The sequence below is a fragment of the Ptychodera flava genome, chromosome 10, assembly GCF_041260155.1.
Source record: "Ptychodera flava strain L36383 chromosome 10, AS_Pfla_20210202, whole genome shotgun sequence".
NCBI lineage: Eukaryota > Metazoa > Hemichordata > Enteropneusta > Ptychoderidae > Ptychodera > Ptychodera flava.
The window spans coordinates 12,839,195-12,859,801 of record NC_091937.1 but is presented as its reverse complement, the minus strand read 5'-3'; the positions used below and the strand labels follow the sequence as shown (position 1 = coordinate 12,859,801).

At 37.0% G+C, this 20,607-nt stretch overlaps 2 protein-coding genes across 2 annotated transcripts; both read right to left on the bottom strand.

The window, feature by feature from the left end:
- Positions 1-1,538: 1,538 nt before the first annotated feature.
- On the bottom strand, positions 1,539-19,306 carry LOC139143010 (protein mono-ADP-ribosyltransferase PARP14-like). The gene is made up of 18 exons (XM_070713201.1): positions 19,114-19,306; positions 18,524-18,651; positions 15,127-16,348; positions 13,608-14,072; positions 12,497-12,660; positions 10,919-11,156; positions 10,049-10,270; positions 9,150-9,318; positions 8,340-8,492; positions 7,883-7,955; positions 7,330-7,500; positions 6,856-7,044; positions 5,621-5,804; positions 5,236-5,313; positions 4,505-4,867; positions 4,159-4,310; positions 3,336-3,510; positions 1,539-3,184 (listed from the first exon to the last, which is right to left on the bottom strand). Exons 1-6 carry the CDS (start codon positions 19,304-19,306, stop codon positions 11,115-11,117), a joined length of 2,214 nt encoding a protein of 737 aa, XP_070569302.1. The 3' UTR covers positions 1,539-3,184; positions 3,336-3,510; positions 4,159-4,310; positions 4,505-4,867; positions 5,236-5,313; positions 5,621-5,804; positions 6,856-7,044; positions 7,330-7,500; positions 7,883-7,955; positions 8,340-8,492; positions 9,150-9,318; positions 10,049-10,270; positions 10,919-11,114.
- LOC139143011 (protein mono-ADP-ribosyltransferase PARP14-like) lies at positions 2,892-5,289 on the bottom strand. The gene is made up of 5 exons (XM_070713202.1): positions 5,236-5,289; positions 4,591-4,867; positions 4,159-4,310; positions 3,336-3,510; positions 2,892-3,184 (listed from the first exon to the last, which is right to left on the bottom strand). Exons 1-5 carry the CDS (start codon positions 5,287-5,289, stop codon positions 2,892-2,894), a joined length of 951 nt encoding a protein of 316 aa, XP_070569303.1.
- Positions 19,307-20,607: the final 1,301 nt, after the last annotated feature.

The following is a 20,607-nucleotide window of genomic DNA, read 5'->3' as shown; positions in this document are numbered from 1 at the left end:
AGTCGTTGTCATTGCGAACATCAAAATTTGCATTAAGCTATCCGTATGTGTGAATAGATGGTCAAACTTTGAGCCGTCACCGTTGTCCACTGCACATGCTATACCGTTCTCCTAAGGCTATGATCTGCAGGTATTGATGTGAAATGCCTAGAAACTTCACTTACTGCATAGAATCATGCAAAATAAATCGTTTATTGTCTAGATATAAACAAAAATATCCTTTACAAAAAAACCCTCTTCATTCATGCATGGGCTATCAGACCAAAACATAGTGCTACACAGATATAAAAGCAACCGTCAACCATCCGTCACAAAACGAAAATGCCAGTAGCCTTCCACTTCGATTCAGATCAGCACACTATCCTAGACGTGTCAATAATTGGTATATAAAAAATAAGATGGACGACCCAATCTACAAAAGCTGGAAATCGTGTTAGTCTCAAAACTAGACACGTTAACACCTGACCGCCTACATATTCTCAGCTAGTTGTACTCATTGTCTTTTTTTTCAAATTCAAACACAAGTAGCGCCCTCACATCCACACTATAATTACACATACACACATTTTATCAAATGCCATCAACATCTAAGCCATTCAAACAGGTAAGAGCTCCTGTATTTTTATATCATACTTCACTCATTAATTTACCATGAAATGTAACTTTTTATACGAAAAGTACGATTGTAACTCACTCTGGGTTGAAACTTTAGCTCTGGAGCCGACACGATAAAGTATATGAACCACGCATAAAACATCCTATAAACAAATAAATCATAGCCAAGACACTGACAACACTACGGATAACCGGCAAAAACTACAGTCCGACACATACATACAATCACACACACACACACACACACACACACATACATCACCACACACACACACACCACACACACACACACACACACACACACACGTCCTCTAAAGCGATCATCAGAAGAATGGCTCGACTAATCTTATCTTCGAATGTATCCGTTGCTTTATTTGTTTTCTGTGGTTCTGTCTGTTCTTGCTACCGTTTCTAATGTTGCCACATAGTGTGCCTTGATAGGAAGATTGTTCCCTTCCTGGTGAAGGAGCATTATGGTTTGAAAGGCAGTATCTGATCTGGCATTATTGATGTTATATTACAGTATCTACAGTGTACTTTTTGGTCAGTTCTGGTCGTGCCAATCCGAAAATACATTCCTCAATAGAAGAGTTCTTTAATTTGCAAATGAGCAGTGCCAGCGAAGAATAATTTCTGTTTGACCTTGTAATCTCTCTTAACGTCCCTTGATTATTACCATATATATAAGAGGATTTGTAAGATATTACTGTCGTTCTGAAAATAAGCTTATGTGATTTTCGAACAATAAATTAAGCAAAATGGTATTAATTTTGCAAGGTACAAGAAAAAAAACATTAGCTTTTGCAAGTCTAAACAGAATCCGTGTATCAGCTGTGATACCGATCCAAAGAGCCATCTTGAGATATCACCAACAGACAGACAGACATCGGTAAGACAATACTCATTATTCAATTTGTTTGTAAAGATACCATCTTTTTTTGAACATTTACGTTTCCAACGTCTTCGGAAATACATTCTTCAAGGATATTAACCAATGACAGCTTTATCTGTTTCCGTTAACTTGAAAGCCTAGTGGGTTGTTAACGATTTTTCAGCCAAGGCGGCGATAATCACTCGTGTTGGTGGTCAGTATTTAAGTAATTTATAAAGTTATGTTCGGTTATTGACTGCATTAGATTAAGAGGGCTAAAGTTATTACGATATGGCCTGTTTTGTATGAAAAACCATACACAGTTAATGATTTAGTAAGTAGCCTGGAGCACACTGATATGTCATAAAAATGTTAGCTATACAAAAATAATGTTGTTAAGAAATCAATCTAGTGCCCGCCAATCCCTGAGGCTCGAGATTATAGGTATCGCAAACAGAAGCATCTTCCTTCGTTATTAGTATCGTTGCCGATGTATAACCGGATACATTACATATCACACCGTTTACACAGACTCTTAATTATTTCAAACAGACATTCTTACACAATCATAGAAACAGTCGATGATACAGAAATAAAAACGAAGTGCGAAAAGAAAAATGTGCGTGGACTCAACTACCTATAGCTCAGACGCAAAGTCAATTCCCTTTTGAATTACTGAAAAGACATTAACCAGTAAATCAATTAAAATGTCGAACAGCGAATAAGCGAACCGTGAAATTGTTTTAGCTATCACTACTATATATACATGTATATAGAAATCATTGTCCCGCGTTTGAATTGTTTTGGTTCGGTCTCGTCGAGTAATTTTCGACCGGGAATGATCTAAAACTGATCCCTAAGTCTCCTGAAGAACTCCTTAAAATAAGTCAACGGCATTTTACAAGTCTGAATTCAGCTGTAGGTAAGCCGCCCTCAGAAGCAAATGTTAATACTGAATTGCTTCTGACATTATTTTCAATGTTTTGTATGTTTTTATGTATGCATTACACGTCTCGTGACCTCAATCAATGTTTTTGATACAAGTCACCTTAGTTTCAGACTTACAAATCTTAATAATACAAAACACGGAGGACAGCTCTATTTTTTATCTTCCAGGGAAACGTAGAATGCACTCTGCAATTGTGTTTTCCACTTCCAAATATCAGTAGAAATCAGATTAATAATGATGAGCATACATACTAGACTTAGCTAAGATAATTCTCATCGTGAGACATTACTTCCTTGACTGAATGGAATTTGCATGTAAATGAGTAATGTAAATATTTTTGACTTTGCTACTACATAGCCAACGCGACTATTGTATGATATAAAAACGATTCTATGCGACAAGAATCATACCCTTAGAGTACAGGAACACCTACGTACAAGTTGCGGTCATATTAAATTAAACCTCTTTGAATTTGATAAGGTACTCAGGATATGCAAGAGCGTCGTTGAACACAACAAACATGGTGGGGTTATCCATCTTGTCCACAACGCTGTCGTAGCAAATAGTCGGGTTGTTAGGATTTTTCGGTGGAGGCACCATCATGTCTTGTTTACCACGTGCATACTCTCCTGTGAGGACTTTGCACTGGTAAATGTACTTGTATCCGTTATCGTCTGGCGGCGAATACGTTCTTCCTGCTGAGTACCCTGATTTTACAGCGAAGTAGGAACCTTTGCCATAATTGACAGCTACAGCAAAGACAGAAAATGTGATTCGAGAGGTGTGTGATCTATTTTAGGACAAGGCCAGAGCTTTTGTAACAAGGTAGATAATTTGACAGCAAGGGAAATAAGTTCAGATATCAAAAGACATTTTGTCAAGGGGAATTGCGATCCTTACCATTTAATCCTGCAAAGCTTCTGTTAAATCCCGTGGCATTGATGAGAGTGGAGGATTTTTCCTTCGTCCCGTGGTACAAGTTTCTTTCACTTTGAACGCCAGATTTGCGAGCATCCATACTTTGTTTTAAAACCATGTATTGGCGATATAACTTTGAGTTTTGAACTCGTTCAATCTGAAACAAATATTGAATTTTTACTCCGGACGTTCGACCAAAGTTGTGTAGGCATCAAGTTAGGAATAAACATCATTATTTGTTAGCGATAGTTGGCAGTAGCGTAGAGAGAAAGATACAATGCCAGAAAAATAATAATTATAATATAGTAATAATAATAATGATAATATATATTAGTATTTTTTTTAACTGAATATAACATATGCGGAGGAAACATTGCCATATTATATAAATTGTTACGTAAGAAAAAGACTGAAAAATAGCCGCTAATCGAGTTAAGCCAGAAATACATTTCATTTACCTTCAGTATATAAAATGGCGACTATTTCATAAAAAATAGTAAAGTGAAAGAGGACGGCATAATGATTGAATAGCATGACACGTATTAGACTAATAATAGGAACAAAACAAGCGACGCAGACAGCACAGGTATACCATAAGGAATTTTGTTAGTCAATGTTTGCAAGATGAAATTTATTAGTCTTTATGGTTTAACATATGAAATGTTACAATCACCAAAATAAAAACAAAACAAACCATGAAACTAAAATGGCAATCATCATTATGACACATGTCACGAACAAGACTTGTCTAATTGATCTAAATAAATCGTATTGTTCAGCATTCTTGAAATTCAGCGGTACTTACATGTATATCAACAACGTTGCGGGTGTCATCAAGTTTCTCGATGAATGCAGACTTGACATTTTGATACTCAGATGTTGATGGGTCCAGGGTGACTAATATGAAAGGCTTGTCTTGTGCCATGGGTTCCCAGTTTGGTGGGAGGGGAATTGCCTCTACAAACAAATTGTAAAAATAATCATCAAAAATAGATAGAGCTTAGATTAATTGTAACCATTCGAAACATGATAAATTCTGGTCGAAAAGCTTTTCAAATTACTTTTTTCGTGCTTGACCGTTTGCTAATGGACTCTCCGTAGGTCAACATGATACAGTCTTTCTGTTACTTTTTCAAACAATTTCTTCTTACCTTCGGTAAGAAACCTCTGTACCGGCACTTCTGATTTGTCGTCAAGAGAGATTTCAACCATTTTTTGAAAATTATCTTATAAGTACCGCCGTTTATAGCGAATTCGACCTCAGGTTGACCTTTCTGGCAGGCTTGTTCGATGACAGCAGATATTTCTTTTTCGTATTCCTCATATTGTTCACCGTCTTTAAAGTACCACTTCACGTTTTTAGCGTAAATTTCAGCTTCTCTTTTGCGCTGTTCTTCCTTTTCAATATTATCCAGGATTTTATTGATCATATCATAAACCTTCATAATATCATGTGGAGTGCCATGAAGTTTGAGATGATCAACTCGTCCAGTACTGATGTGTTCAATGGTGACCTGTTAGTAAGGACATAACATTCATAATATACTAACAGCATATGCCTTGCAAACCTGCTAAACATTAACAGAGCTCGGCAGATTTCCAAAAGCATATACTTGCTCGCACGAACCGTTTGATTACTTTTGACATGTAATTCCCTTCAAATATCAAATGATATGTTTTACGTTACGATGGAAAGTATATCCATGACAACTTGTATATTCGCGTCCTTCCCTCCTTGCAAAAAGGCTGATGCTTGCATTTATAAAAATATGTGCATACCTTTTACCTTATTTCCGCATTTTATGTTGGCCAAAACTTTCGTGCAACTGATCAAAAATAACTTTCGTCATTACAGAGCTCTAATATAAAAATGAGAACTCACGTTACGACTTGTTCCAAATCGCTTTATCTTCTCCATTTGCTCTCTCTGTAACATTTTCACTGATGGTTTGCTAATTACCTTTGTAATATAATCATCAAAATATCAACAAGAAGATGACGCACTGAGCTTATTTTAAAAAATCATTCGAATGTACGTATTTACTTACATACATCACTATCTGCTATAACCGGCAAAATTTCTCGACTGTTGGCCAAGAGTTCACTCAGTTGCTGGAATATACAATTCATTTAAAATACTCTCTCTCTCTCTCTCTCTCTCTCTCTCTCTCTCTTCTCTCTCTCTCTCTCTCTCTCTCTCTCTCTCTCTCTTCTCTCTCTCTCTCTCTGTATTGAAGGTTTCGTAATGGTTATTGCATTGTACTCACTATAGTGTCTACTTCCCTTGAAAGAACAGTTTTGATTTTTGCGACTGCCCTGTCGATGTTCTGTTCAGACTCAGCGAAAATGTCTAAGAGCACGCGCGTCACCGGTTCTCTTCAGGATAGGCTTCTTCTGCTTCTTCGATTCCTGGTTTGTTTGATGACGACGATTTCCAGTTTGAAAGTTTATCTGCAATTGAAGTTGAACAAGGTGTAACGAGTAGAATTCCCAGGCTGTATATTTTTCTATATCGCCCTGGAGTTCTTGCATGTTATTTAATGTTGCTGTATTTTAAGTTTCTCTGAAGTCGGCGAGAACGTATGAAGACTGCCATGGTGAGTTGATACAGATCGAACTATATGTGTATCGGACTGTTTCTTTAAACCCTGATAACCATGGTAGCTGGATTGGACGCTGCTTAGCGGTGGATCGAGTGTGTTTTCGCCAATTTCTATGTACGGGCATTGTACCCGACTTACAATCGCGTTCATAGCATAGAATTCTTCGTGTTTCAGAGACACTTAGTCAAGTCTGAGGTACCTGATCGGTAATGTAATATTTTGTAGAAACTGTTAAGCGTTTAGAAAAAGTCTAAAGTTTTTACACTGAAAGTGTGTTCAACTCCTGTTGTTTGGATATTGATTAGTACGGCGATTGTTATCGTGGTGTAATATTTGTAGTTTTGAAGAACAGTATTGCTATTTCGTATGTATACGTTGACGATTTGATGCAAATAGTAATTCCCGGATGTTGTTTGTTATATTATACGACTGTGTGGTTGTCGGTTCCTCATTTCATGCTCTGAGTCTTGTTGCAGCTCTAGAGAGGTTAAGGCCAATAAGACTAGTTGGCCCTGCTAGAGATATAAATTTAACTGAGCTGTGGTCGGTTTCATTCTACCGTCTCGAGACATCGGTCACAAAAGGCATTTATGCTACGGGGTGCCGCCATTACATAAAGGTGAACTCCATTTAATAAAAAATACTGTAAGTATTCGTCATGCGACCATAACTTACAAAAAATAATCAAGTACAAGGTAAGCAAATCATTATCAAATTTGTACAAAGAAAAACAATGTTCGCAAAATGATAATGAGAAAAAATCTTCCCTACTCCTAAAGATTATCAGACCGATTTTTGTATTACCATTTGTTACGAGTTATCATATCATGAACACAAGTTACTACACATTTTCGATAACAGCATTGGGAATTTTGTTTCCAAAACAGGTAAGTACTAACCAAATATACTATGTTTGCCCTGATCATGAATTATGTCAATCATTGCCTGTCGGTAGACTTCCACCAATCTACTCTGTAAGGTTACGACCTTCACAGTGTGTACATATGTTGCCGTTTTGTTTTCCAGAAATTTACCAAAAGCTTGAAAAGTCTTGTAGGCAATATCTTTCGTGTCTTTGTTACTGCAGCCTGTTAATAAAAAGAATACTGGGATATGATTATGAAATTGATTATCTAATTAAAATAACACACTGATATTTTCCATCGTATTTCAGGGTCTTACGTACATACATATATCTGAACTCTGGATAAACAATAAACCCTATCTGGCAGAATTTTCCATGGACTTAAAACTGGAAACGTATAGGGCATAATTGATGAAAGAATGAGACTTATACAACTGTTCACTTTCTTTCTTTGGGGCAAAACACCACTGTACTTTATATTTGACATGGAATTTATAGTAAAACAAACCTAAACAAATCGGTGGCATCGCTAAAGACGTCATTTGGCGCGTGTGCGCCAGTTCAAGGATTTGTTGCAAGATTGTTTTCACGTTAATGTCCTCTACAACAGCATGGATAATTCTTCTGCATGGTAAGCTTCCAGCCGTTGTTAGGTGTGCCTTGCATTGCTGATGAGTGCCTGGTGACAACAAATTATCTACACTGTGTAGCAATGTTTTTTGTTGAGAAAAACCTCTTGGATTGGGTCGGTTTGGGCATTTATTTTAATTAATTTGTCCTTAAACTATCATGTCCATTTATCCGAGAGGTATTGTTACATAAAGGCTTTAACGTCTTCATAGAATCGCCAGCATAGTAATTGTTGATTGGCAAATACAGGTAAAGAAAAGGTTTCCATTTATACTGCCTTCCTCTGCCAGCTTGCTGGTTCCCCTTGCAATGCTTTTGTTTCTCTGCTTATTGTGTATGGACATTTGGGCGGTTTGGAACCTTTACGCATGTAGCGCAAACAAATTGGCATAGCAAGTGTATTATGCATTCATTTTAAGTTGAAAGGGTACTTGCCCAAAGATTCAGCTAATGCTCTTTGAACTTCCTTTCCCGCACTGTTGATAATCAGCACGGATATATCCGCTGAAGATTATGAAAAAGAAAAGCAGAAGAAAACTATCATCTCTCTCTCTCTCTCTCTCTCTCTCTCTCTCTCTCTCTCTCTCTCCTCTCTCTCTCTCTCTCTCTCTCTCTCCTCTCTCTCTCTCTCGCCTCTCTCTCTTTTTCTCTCTCTCCATCAGCAAATTGCAGCTATTAATATACTTATCTGTAAAGCATAATGATAATGTGAAAATTGAAGAGAATTGCAGGCGTTTAAAAACACCTTGTTTTGCCCACAACAAAACGTTTTGCCGATTTCTAAAACCTTTCCCGCATTGCGACCTGGTAAGCCTGTCGGATGAATTATATTGCCTCGCCTTTTAGTAGGATAATCACAACTTGTGATATGGGCCATTAAACTCTTACTTATTGGTTCCAACTTCTTGTTTACTTCGGTAACAACACAGTCTATTGTTTCGGATGTAATATCACCGTTGATAACATGTACACGAATGGATCCAACTGACATCTGCCATTCGTGGTGTCCATGCAAGTCGAGGTCTTTATACAGTCTTTCATCTGCAACAGTTACGATATTTGCATGTTGTTTTTGATTAGATTGTTTATCTTTGGAATTTTTGTTTGTTCTTTTGTTCTTTTTTCACTTATTTTTATCATTTTATCAAGGGTCACTAGCTGACATGTTTACAGTATTTTTCATAATTTTTATTCTATAAAGTTTGTCATTCGACTCTCTAAGATATCTGGATATAACGAGTATAATTCATGTCGCTACAATTCATTCTTTATAGTAAGTATACAGCGTTACTGCTCAAAACTTAGTCCAAATTTGGTTGTCAACAATAGTGTCGAACATTGCACAACTTTCCAACTTTAAAGAGCCAAATTAAATGGCGGGAAAAAACACCGTAAATGACAGTTTTAACGTATGATATATTCACATGTTTCTTTCTTGGTACGTCAGTGTAAGAAAACAGCAAAATAAATCAACCGACACATTTCATTCATTCATCGAATCATCAATCATTCGTCATATCATTCTTTCGTTGAGTCAGTCAGTCAGATACTAATCCATCCATCCATCGACTTGTCCGTTTATTAAATGTACTCTTCGGCAAATAACACGTAATATTGCCCTATTGTAACAATGACTATTAAATTCTAGTAAAAATTTAGCTTCTACGTTTTATTTTAAAATCGTCAGTTTGAATCTACCTTTGAACGATTTCGTTTTTGCTATATCAGAAGTCCCTGACGCCAGCGCACCGTGACTTTTACTGATGGTCGGTCTCTCACGTTCATGTCTCCGCATTTTTTCTACAGCTGTTGATCCGGGAGAAACAGGTATCATCGAAGCGTACTTCTGTACTTTAGTCTTGAACGACTACAATAAATAAAAATATAAATCAATATGTGATTAAAATGTTACTTAGCATCTGAAGCTGAAGTCAGTCATCGGTATTACTAAATTTCTACGGATTATTACGCTGAAGCTTTGTAAATTTGACCAAAAATTCCGGTCATACATGTTAAAATTGGATAAAACCAAAACTTTTCTAAATTATTTGTCAACTCGACGCGAACAGAGGACGAAAGAATGAATATGTATGTATGTACGTACGTACCAGATGTATGTATATATATGTATGTATGTATGTATGTATGTATGTATGTATGTATGTATGTATGTATGTATGTATGTATGTATGTATGTATGTATGTATGTATGTATGTATGTATGTATGTATGTATGTATGTATGTATGTATGTATGTATGTATGTATGTATGTATGTATGTATGTATGTATGTATGTATGTATGTATGTATGTATGTATGTATGTATGTATGTATGTATGTATGTATGTATGTATGTACTTACATACTTATGTATCTACATATCTATCTATTTACATATCAATCTCTCTTCCTATCTGTCTATATTTCATTATCTCCCTATCTTTGTATTTATATTGTCTATCTATGTATCTATCTTTGTATCTATGTATCCCTATACAAGTTTGACTGTGTAAAATTGGTTTGACAACCTTGATAATCCTCTTCTTTTTTAAATCAAATTATTTTGAGTTAGTATTCCTTTTATCTTATACATTACCTTCTTTGTTGGATGATCTTGATCATAGACAACGAAGTTTATGTCATTTACAGTACTTTTTGCATGACGTCGGCTGAATATCTCTACTTCCTCGTACATTACTTTAGCCACAAGATCTCGGGGAAAGCCAAGGTTCCCTGTACCAATGGCAGGAAATGCTATCGACGAGGCCGAGTTTAAGTTAGCTATCCTGAAACATTCCTGCAAAATGTCACGCAATGTCTGGAAAATAAAATGCGATTCGGTTGGAAGTGGCAAGAATAAAACTAAATAGGATAATAAAATTTACTTTGACAAAATTTACTGGTCAGTTTTTATTGATAAATGCAGATTCTTTATCAATAGAATCGTACCTATCTAAACTTTATAGTAAAGTTCTACTACGGGTGTGTAACTGTTGTTCATTGCTTTTCATTGCTTTTCATTTGTTTCAACCATTCTCTTTTGATTCTTTAAGTGTTAGATTTTCTTCTTAGTGGCAGTTATCTGTTTTTGAGGCAATCACTGTGCTCAAATTATACATTAATTGTTATGCGTTTATTTTGGCTTACGCAAGAACAAAAAATGGTCGGTCTAAAAACCACTAAACTAATGGTAAATGTATTTCCTTGTTTTACCGCTGTTGTTCTGTCAATGGCTTCAAAATGTACAAATGTTTGACTAGGTGCCATGTCAAACTGACATTTCGGATTTTAAATATTTGAAACTGCTCGCAAGTGTCTAAAATCTTCATTTTCACACAATAGCAATATTGTGCAAATATATTTCAAAGTTATATCCTACAATTTGTCCATTAGCCTTTCCACTTGCAGACAAGATAATTCGACGATGACAAACGAACTCATAAAAAATGAGCAGAGAATAACCCACCTGTTCAGACTGATTCTGCTGAGTACTTTGCCAGTGGCAACAAATTATATGAATAACATGCTTTGCCGGGAGATTAGCACCAAGGTAACGAACGTGTCTCCATCTTTTGGTGGACGCCCCTTAGTTACATTAGACAACTCATGTTTCAACTGTGGGCCAGCAACGGAATATATAGCCTTTGAAGCTGCTCCAGCAGTCAAGTCCAATTCCTTACGATGCTGTTTACCAACAAATCAACCTAATGAAGAAATGGTTTACAGTTCACGTTTGATATCTGCTTTGCTTGTTATAGTATGTTCTCTGACAAGAGATGCCTTTTTCCACTTTAAATCAAGCAGAACATAGTATCATTAGAAGTAAACGGTACTTGCAAAGCCATGATATGGTTTCATGATGAAATAGATGCCATATCATCGATATGCATGAAATATTTTTATGATGTTCCTTGCCTTATATCAAAATACCGCAATGATACGGTGTCGCTCACATTTGATCAGAATTGGTACATACCAGTATGGGTACCAAAGATCAACAATAAATGTTGTTTCTATCTGTTCAGTGCAGGAAAATTCTACATTAATGTTGTGATAATGATTTCTGCACAGTACAACCAGAAAAACAAGAAATATTTAAATCAGAAAAACAAGAATGACAAAAGTCAATAAGTTCTGAAACTTTAGGTACTGGAGGTCAACTTTAGTAACATGCATACACACAGCTAGTCCCTCTTAGTTTGGGCAAGTCTGTTAATTCATGTAACAGTTCATGAACAATAACAGGAAATTACTCAAGGTCAGTGGAGTATCCTGTTTCAGTCACTGGCATGCCACCACTCCTGCACATTTGCATGATTTCCCTTTTTCTTACCTCATTTGCATATTTTTGACACTGGCATGTTCATTTGAACAACGTCACATCTCAACCCCTGGTCTACCTGTACACCAAATACTGAGATGGTAGGTACGGCGGTTTGGGAGCCTTTGCGTGTGACGGACATACATCCGCACATACATACATACATACATACATACATACATACATACATACATACATACATACATACATACATACATACATACATACATACATACATACATACATACATACATACATACATACATACATACATACATACATACATACATACATACATACATACATACATACATACATACAGACAGACAGACAGACAGACAGACAGACAGACATACATACATACATACAGACAGACAGACAGACGACAGACAGACAGACAGACAGACAGACAGACAGACATACATACATACATACATACACACATACATACAGAAATACAGAAATACATACACCACCGACTCACCATATAAGCTCTTTTTGGTATTTATATACATACCAAGTATGAGCTAAAAAACCTAAATCAATGGCTCTCTCATTTCGTTTTTGTAGATGCTCGCCACAAGTATAGATTTGTTGTAAGCAAATCTGATAAACAACCAATAAACGTCAATGAGAGTAATGTTTCTTTCGACTTGAACTGACTTACGGTACAAATTCAACTCTGACCCGCGCACAAATCATTCTTTAAGTGTGGCAGAATACCTTCTGAGTCGCCAGGTTGCCGATGATAAGGTTAACATTCTTTCCTTCAGTGGTCATCAGCCTGGTCTGGTCGATGTAGGTCATCGTTTTAGAAACTGGCGGCAGTTTGGGTACGTTGGAAGTAATCCTTGGTCTCCGTATTTCAATCGTTTGGCTTTTTTCCTCTAGAAATAAATAAGATAACTAGAATTAGATAAATAACAGATTAAGTCGAGTATTTCAACAATGCTACTTAACAACAAATGATTCTGGTGTTGAACGTTCATCCCTCCTGCATTGATATGTTTAAAATGACTCAATGCATTCGTATATCTCCAAGTTGCTTTAGGGGCACTGTACCTAGCAAACAATGCGTTGTTTATAATATGCACTTTTTGTTGCCGTATTAATTCCAGTCGTGACTTAAAGTTCAATAGTTATCAGTAATATAAAAAATGGTTGTAAATACTCGTGAAACCCTAGAAGAGGCTCTCTTAATGTCGACAAATTGAATATGTACAGTACTGAGTAATACAAGACAATGCGCTAAACAGAGTTACGAATAACTAAGGACGATGAAGTATATTTTTTTTTTCGATTTCACCTTTTGTTAAAAACAAACAAGGACTCTAGGAATTTGATGAGAATTACAGGATACATGAGTGACAAAATACTTCCATACATGCTTCGATAAAAACAACATACATACATTCACCATATTATCAATCCATCCGCCAATTTATCAATCGATCTATCGGCTCATCGATCCATTCATAAGTACATATGTACGTATACATATGAGTGCGTGCGTGTACGTACGTAATTCTCATTAAATACGTAAGTTAAATATTGTAATTGTCATCAAATGCGTACATACATACGTACCTACGTACGTAGCTACATACATACATACATACATACATACATACATACATACATACATACATACATACATACATACATACATACATACATACATACATACATACATACATACATACATACATACATACATACATACATACATACATACATACATACATACATACATACATACATACATACATACATACATACATACATACATACATACATACATACATACACACATACGTACATACTCGGTACCCACCTTGTTGGTATTCATCGTTTGCAGCCACTTCGTTTTTCACATTATATACTGATCTCACGGCATCGGCAAACACTTTGCATCTATTCCTAATTTGGTCGATTAAGAATATTTTCGTTACTAATGTTCGATCTTTCTTTTCAGTCCAGAAATCTTCTATGGTTTTCACTATGGTGTGGACACACAGTTCCAAAGGAAATCCAAATTCATCTACACCAATAAGAGGGATAGCCACTTGACGACAATTATGTTTATCAGCTTCATCTAGACACGCCTCGATTGCGTCGGCCAGAGAGTCTACAACGCTTCGCTCTGCGTCTTTATCCCACTCCGGGCCGAATACGTGAATTACGCGGGAACATGATGGAAGTTTTCCGGGTCGCGAGGATACCGCCTGCCCTACCACGAAGGGTGTTCCATTATTGGCACACAGCAGTTTTTCACATTCCGATTGTATCTCACTGCCACCTATTAGAAAGAAATGTCATGCAATTAAAAGTTATGTTTTTCCTGCAGATTAATATATATTGGAGATTGAATGCCACCACCTTGTTGCAAAATATTAAATGTGCTTTCCTGTTGTACAAATAACGAGACGCTAACAACCACTACTTTAGAATCCTTTCATCAAATACAAGCGCAAAAGCACTATATGAACGGCAATGAATAGGCGTTGCTCTGACTTCATTTTCATTACGTAAACAAAATCTCAAAATCTGCATTTGCTTCTCTGTGCTTATAAAGTTGGGATTTATATTGCATGGTCTTTTACAATGAAATGCACTTTAGTATGTTGAAAAACTGATAAGAACAACAGTAAAACCAGACGCCTTGCCTGTGCAGGTTTTTGTGAATAGATCGGGTTGTATAGTTATTACTTAGTCTGATCTCCGGCTAGCCAATGTTTCAAATTTTGCAGAGTTGATTCCTATATTACCGACAGCACATGATTGTACGTAGTTGATGATTGCTGATGACAGTGTAATGTGATGCAGTCTTTCCTCATAAATGTAATTAAAACATTGTTGACAATTGATTTTAATGTTGTACCACATTAATTTTACTGTTGTTCTTATCAGTTTTTCGATACACTAACATGCATCTGGTTGTATTACCCTGATCTTAGTCAATTTCATTGTTATTTCCTGATGAGCGTTCTTTCGCCCTTCTTTGATGACTACGGTTGTATAGGACTGATATACGTAACAAATTCTTGTCCATTTGGCTTAGAAATTACTATAACTATATGAGAACATTTTAAAAGCATTTAGAGTATGTCCTGGCAAAGATGTATGTTGTCGGACTAGATAAGGCATTAATCATCGGTACAGCAAATAGTTTCTGACATTCAAGTAACATTCAAACAGAGGGAAAATTGTCGATGCACTAAATAACTCATCAGACAAGAAAGGCAAAGGTATGATTTTTTCTCGATTTATGTTTTTCTTTTCATTTGGAAAAGGTGGTGCAGGGAAAACAGAGTCGTAAAAGAAATTTGGGTAACGTTATCATATTCACTTGCCTGCATCTTGTATGGTTTTAAACAGACCCGATACACTTCCAAAATCTCGCTTTGCTGTTGTTGCTATTGCATCGACCTGAAGTTTGGTTATGTCCCCCTTGGCAACGACAATTCGTCTTCCGTCTTTCGTCGTGTATTTGAGTAAAATTCTAACACTATGCTCGGGGTCTTTCCGAAGCGTCGGCTTTTCGTACTTCCTATAATCAGACTTACTTAGGCGTTCTTCAGTCACTTCAATGGTACAGTTGCAGTCAACTTCGATAAGTCTAAGATAGTCTGTTTTGTCACGATCCCTGAAGATTTGCTGCATTCCTGGATTATCAACTTCATGCCGACGTTTGACAATTTTATCAAATATGCTTCTCAGAACCGGAAGAGCCTTGTCTACTTCATGCTTAACACCAATGACCTTTACACCACACTGCTGCCCCTCACGTTGCACCTTTATCTTCACAGACCGTCCCCCTGATGTCTGTTCGAAGTTCAACAACTCCTCCTTCATGTCACGGACGAATCTAAGCCGCCCAGCTTCCAATGGCACAAACTGTTCGATCTCCTGATTGGACAAAATGTACGTTTGAACTCCATCCATTGCGACTGAAACAGAGGTATCCTTGCCGACAAGGACCAAGGTGCCATGTCGAGTTAGCTCGATAGTGAGACATTCATTCAGTTCCTCTAATCTACGGATGATCTCTGAAAACTTGGTCGTCTTTGCTACTGTGACCGCCTTATCTTCCAAGTTAACTCTACTCTCTACTATCTCATGGGCTAGGAATGCTTTGGCTCGATCTGTCTCTTCTTTACTTATACCAGAACATATTATATCGTCTTTGTCCACGAAATAACACGCCCGTATTTGATACTTTCTGAAATATTCACTGACTAACGAATCTCCCCTAGGTGATTTGAGAAAATTCATGACGGCTGATGAAGATGGGGGTGCAATTCTGGCTATTGGAAGCTCTCGGAGATGTTCCAAAACCATCAGTTTACAGCGTTCGATTTCGAGATTTTGGCCATAAAGGTCCATACTGGCGGTCTCTGGTCGTAGAGACATCGCTAAGTTCGGGAACGTTTGCTTTACTGTCTTTGCGAAGTCACACATCTCGAGTTGCTTTAGTTCTGTCTCTTTCAAAGTAATACTGCGTTTTATGTTGACTGGCGCATTTGATGCTTCCTGAGGTCTTCGCCTTTCTTCATCCTCGTATGAACCTGTGTGCTGCGTTGTACAATTGATTGATCGCTTAAAAGATTACCTCTATATATTGATATTTATGAGGGGCGATAATTTTTAAAGGATGCTAGATGAAATCTCTAAGCGTTGCATGCAAGTAAGCTGTAAACCAATGACAGCTCTCGGCATTTGTAATCAGTCTTATAACTCCTAAATAACTGCATCAAATTAGATGCAATCTACAGATAATGGTCGGACAGATATCTGACTGTGTTGAGAAGTATTAAGTAGTGTGACGTTAATTGAGGGTTCATTTGTATATTTAATGAACTTTGTAATCAGTGATATAACTCCTAAATTATTGCACCAAATTTGGTGAAACCTGCTATAAATATTGATCTGATAAATATCTCATTGTCGCCTGAAGCACTGAGCAGTGTCACATTAATAATTACCTTATTTGCATATTTTGTGACTTTTTTAATTAGTCATATAACTCGAAAATTGCTACACTAACTTTGATAAAAGCTGCTGCAGATATTGATCTGACAAATATCTGTGTGTGTTGTACAGCATTTAGAAGTGTGAAGTTAACTATGAGCTCATTGGCATATTTAATGAACTTTCTTATTAGTGATCTAACCCCGAGAGTACTGTGCGAAAGCTGATGAAACCGGCTACATATAACGAATGACAGATATATGATTGTTGTGTGAAACGCACTACCGTGCAATGAACTTGCAGTAAACAACGTGAGCACATTCAGTTCACATCTGGTCTCTTCCGGCATGGCGGCCTAGGGTTGCCATACCATTGTTGGTAACTCTACTGAAATCAAAGCGCCTGCCGGTATACTGAAGCAGTTGTTGGCCAGGGTTGAAATATACTTCGATTTGTAGGTTACTTTCATTTTAATTTTTAAATTCTTTGACCTTGATAATATTATTTGTTTCAAAATGTTTATGCTTGGAATGTTTCTTCAGGTTTTGAAATTATTGCAGAAGTCTTGTAAATTTTAATCCACCTTAATGTTGTATTTTTTATTAATAGTAAAGGAATTCATGAAACAAACAAACAACTAACGATTCTATAGATAGAGATTTAATCAGCGGGAGCCCTTATCAGCTAAAGACATTTGACTTTTAGACTGGACCAGACTAACGGACTTTGTTCGCTCAGTGGATCCGTAAACAAGACTACTTGAGACAATCCAAAAGATCGTTCCAAATTTAGACTAAAACACAAACTAACAAGCAATAAAGAATGACTATTATAGCGTTCAACAGATAAATTACATTAATTTGAGGAACTCCTGATGTGCAGCGTGCTCGGAAGGTTAAATCTGATTGGTATTTACAGCAGCTTAGGAAGTCTATTTGTATTATTTAATTATACCGGTAAGATTCAGCCAAACAATTCGATAATAGCTTCCAGGATGCTACACATTAGCCTGTAATCATTTCCATTGATTTCGTATTATCTGCACAAGTCGGACTAAATATACCCTACAAGTTTTGCACTTGGAAGATGATTCTGGAAATTTTACTCCAGCATACGTGGCATGTTCGCAAGATGTCAAATGTGAGAGGTCAAACGTATTTTACTTAAGGTGGAATGCGCCTCAAAGTGAGCTTAAGGTAATATGTACCTCGAAAGTGAAAGACTTAAACTTTTGCTCTAACTTTCCTCAAGGAATCTTTCAATCATTCTCTTTCAAAATCAAGAATAAAAATATGGGGTCACCGTGCAAATTTTGGTACTAGAGAAACAAATTACCCAAGATTTACCGATATTAGAAATTCAAAATGGCCGCCATCTCTGTGTTTACTCTATGGCGAAAAATGAAAATTTTCAAATTTCAAAAAACTAAGCCGTGAAAAGTTTTCTTTCACCAAGAGCTTTAAAATGAACCCCCACATGTGGTATATCAGAAGAGAACTGTAAAAATTGAGAGTCCGAATGTCTGTCCCCGAGGTGCGTTCTACCTTAAACTTTTACTCAAACTTTCTATCTCATGACTTGCTTGTTGGAGGGAATAAAACGATGGACAGCAATAGGTGAAGACCTATGAATTTTTACTATACCTCGTGGTCAGATTCGGAGATTGTTGAAGTAAATGAGCACACGGTACTTTTGATAATAATAATAATAATAATAATAATAATAATAATAGGGACGAAAATGTAGTAGCAGTACCACACTGGCATTCTAATGACTAACCTTCTGTTCATGAGCGCTGTCCCGTCGATGGTGACGTTGGTTAGGAAACCCAGACACCGAACAAGTGAACTGTTTACCGCCGAAATCAACAGTTTGTAACGGTTGTTGTAACACCGTAAGGACAGCATCTGCGAGTATTAGAAAAAGTAAACGTTTAGTTGAAATCACGCTTACTGAAATTTGTCTGACCGCTCCATTCTTGTGAAGATAATGAATAGATGGTATTTCGACCTCCATATGTCTCTTACATCGATATCGAATATGTTGATTCAGATTTTTACACAAAACTGTCCTCGCAATTTGGTGCGCTGTGGAATTGGATGGATCAATATCTGTCTGAATTTAAAAGGTACCTACATATTTCCTAAACACCATAACGTTACAGAACATTGTATTAGCGGCTACCTACCCACTACTGCATGGGTTTCGTTTAATGTCAAAAATATTCTCTGAGTATTTTGGTCGATTGCACTACATGGCAAGTGGTGTTTTTGCAAGTGTGACAAGCAGTTATGTTACAATATCGCTGCGAAAATATAAAGTTCAATCACAATTTCGACAAAAATGAAAGAAAATGTATATGACATTACCTTGTTCTTCTTGGAAGTAAACCTCATAGGCATTGGAGTGGGTGCGCGATACTATGACGCGATCTACTTCGGCTCCACCAGAGACCGCTGTCTTTTGGAAGTGAATCGTCAACTTTCTGACAGCTAAGGAACTATCAATGTCGCTTGGCACGCCAAAGACAAGCAGCCTGTTTTCTTCGCTTGGACTTGCCATGATCCTGGGAGATAGAAGTTTCTCCAGTATCGAACCTGGTTCTACGCCTGTCAAAATGACGACGTCAAGGTATTTACTCAGACAGACAGACATGGGTAAATATGACGTCACTTAGTGGTAGAGGTATGGCGCAGCGGTTAGCAATAGGGGATTTCCAAAGGAATTTAACTGGGAAGTAGAGCATGACGCATGATTTTTTTCAAATTGTTTAAAATGCTCCAAAATACATAATGGGATCGTCTGTCAGCTGAATTGGTTAAAAATGCTGTTAAAATATTCAAATTGATGTGTTACTTTGCAATTGATTGCCGACCCTCTTCACTTTGAGTCTCATGACACATGATAAAATGTACGGAATAACTGTTTCTTGACCGAAAATATCACGTCTCTGTGCAATATGGCCGACATATGTACGCAAATGAAGAAATGTATGTTGTTATGGCTTCCGGAAATTTTGCGACGCTCAATGCTGTATTGCTAATACTTGACATGCAAGTAAAATGAGAAACCCGTGACGGCAAAACAATAACAAATGTTGTTTCTCTGGAAATATTTCTGTAGAGCTGTGTGTGGAATGACAGATTGCATTGAAAGCTGCGCAGTCTTCTACCTTCTGGGACCCACTCTGGTAAATACAAATCGACTGAAGTTACCGTCAACTGATATAAAAAGGCCCAAATAAATGCAATTGTATGGCATACAAGTCCTAAGACACAGTTGAAAGTAAGAATACATTGAAATAGTATTTTGTAACTATACTAAGACAGTTTGATAACAAGGTTGCTGCTTACCTTACTTCCTGCTAGGACAGTAGACGCATGCAAATTAAAGTAATTTACATATACGTATTAAATAATTTTACATACAAAGGTAGTTATGCTTACACAAGGGGTCAGAGTTTAGGTGCCAGGCTGTCCATGTCGCGGCCAGTTCCGATTGTTACAGCCTTGTCGATTTGTACACACTTGAGAATTTGCGCTAGCTGAAATATATCGGCGCTATTCTGACTGTTTTCCCACTTTTTCAAAGACCATCTCACTCGAGAACGCGGGTCGTATATTTGCATATGTTAGTGAGATTTTCTTCAAATGAGCGTCACTGCCACTACGCATACGGAGACCGTTACGCTGTTTTTCCCGAGATCATAACTTCACAGGATTAGCTGTAAGACGGTAAGTTTGTCAATCGAAATTAACTTGCAAGATTTCCTTCCATGAAAGCTATGCTGTTTTGGTCTTTTTATGCACTATTTAGCGTGCTATTTCGAGAAATCGGAAAAATTGTGGTCGTTGATCGACCCG

Coding starts and splice junctions, on each gene's coding strand:
- LOC139143010 (XM_070713201.1), bottom strand. CDS start 19,306: ATGGCAAGTCCAAGCGAAGAAAACAGGCTGCTTGTCTTTGGCGTGCCA. Junction 14,073..15,126: donor TAAAACCATACAAGATGCAG/GCAAGTGAATAT, acceptor TCTTTCTAATAG/GTGGCAGTGAGATACAATCG. Junction 12,661..13,607: donor AAACGATGAATACCAACAAG/GTGGGTACCGAG, acceptor ATTTATTTCTAG/AGGAAAAAAGCCAAACGATT.
- LOC139143011 (XM_070713202.1), bottom strand. CDS start 5,289: ATGTTACAGAGAGAGCAAATGGAGAAGATAAAGCGATTTGGAACAAGT. Junction 4,868..5,235: donor GATTTGGAACAAGTCGTAAC/GTGAGTTCTCAT, acceptor CCTTACTAACAG/GTCACCATTGAACACATCAG. Junction 3,185..3,335: donor AAGCTTTGCAGGATTAAATG/GTAAGGATCGCA, acceptor TCTTTGCTGTAG/CTGTCAATTATGGCAAAGGT.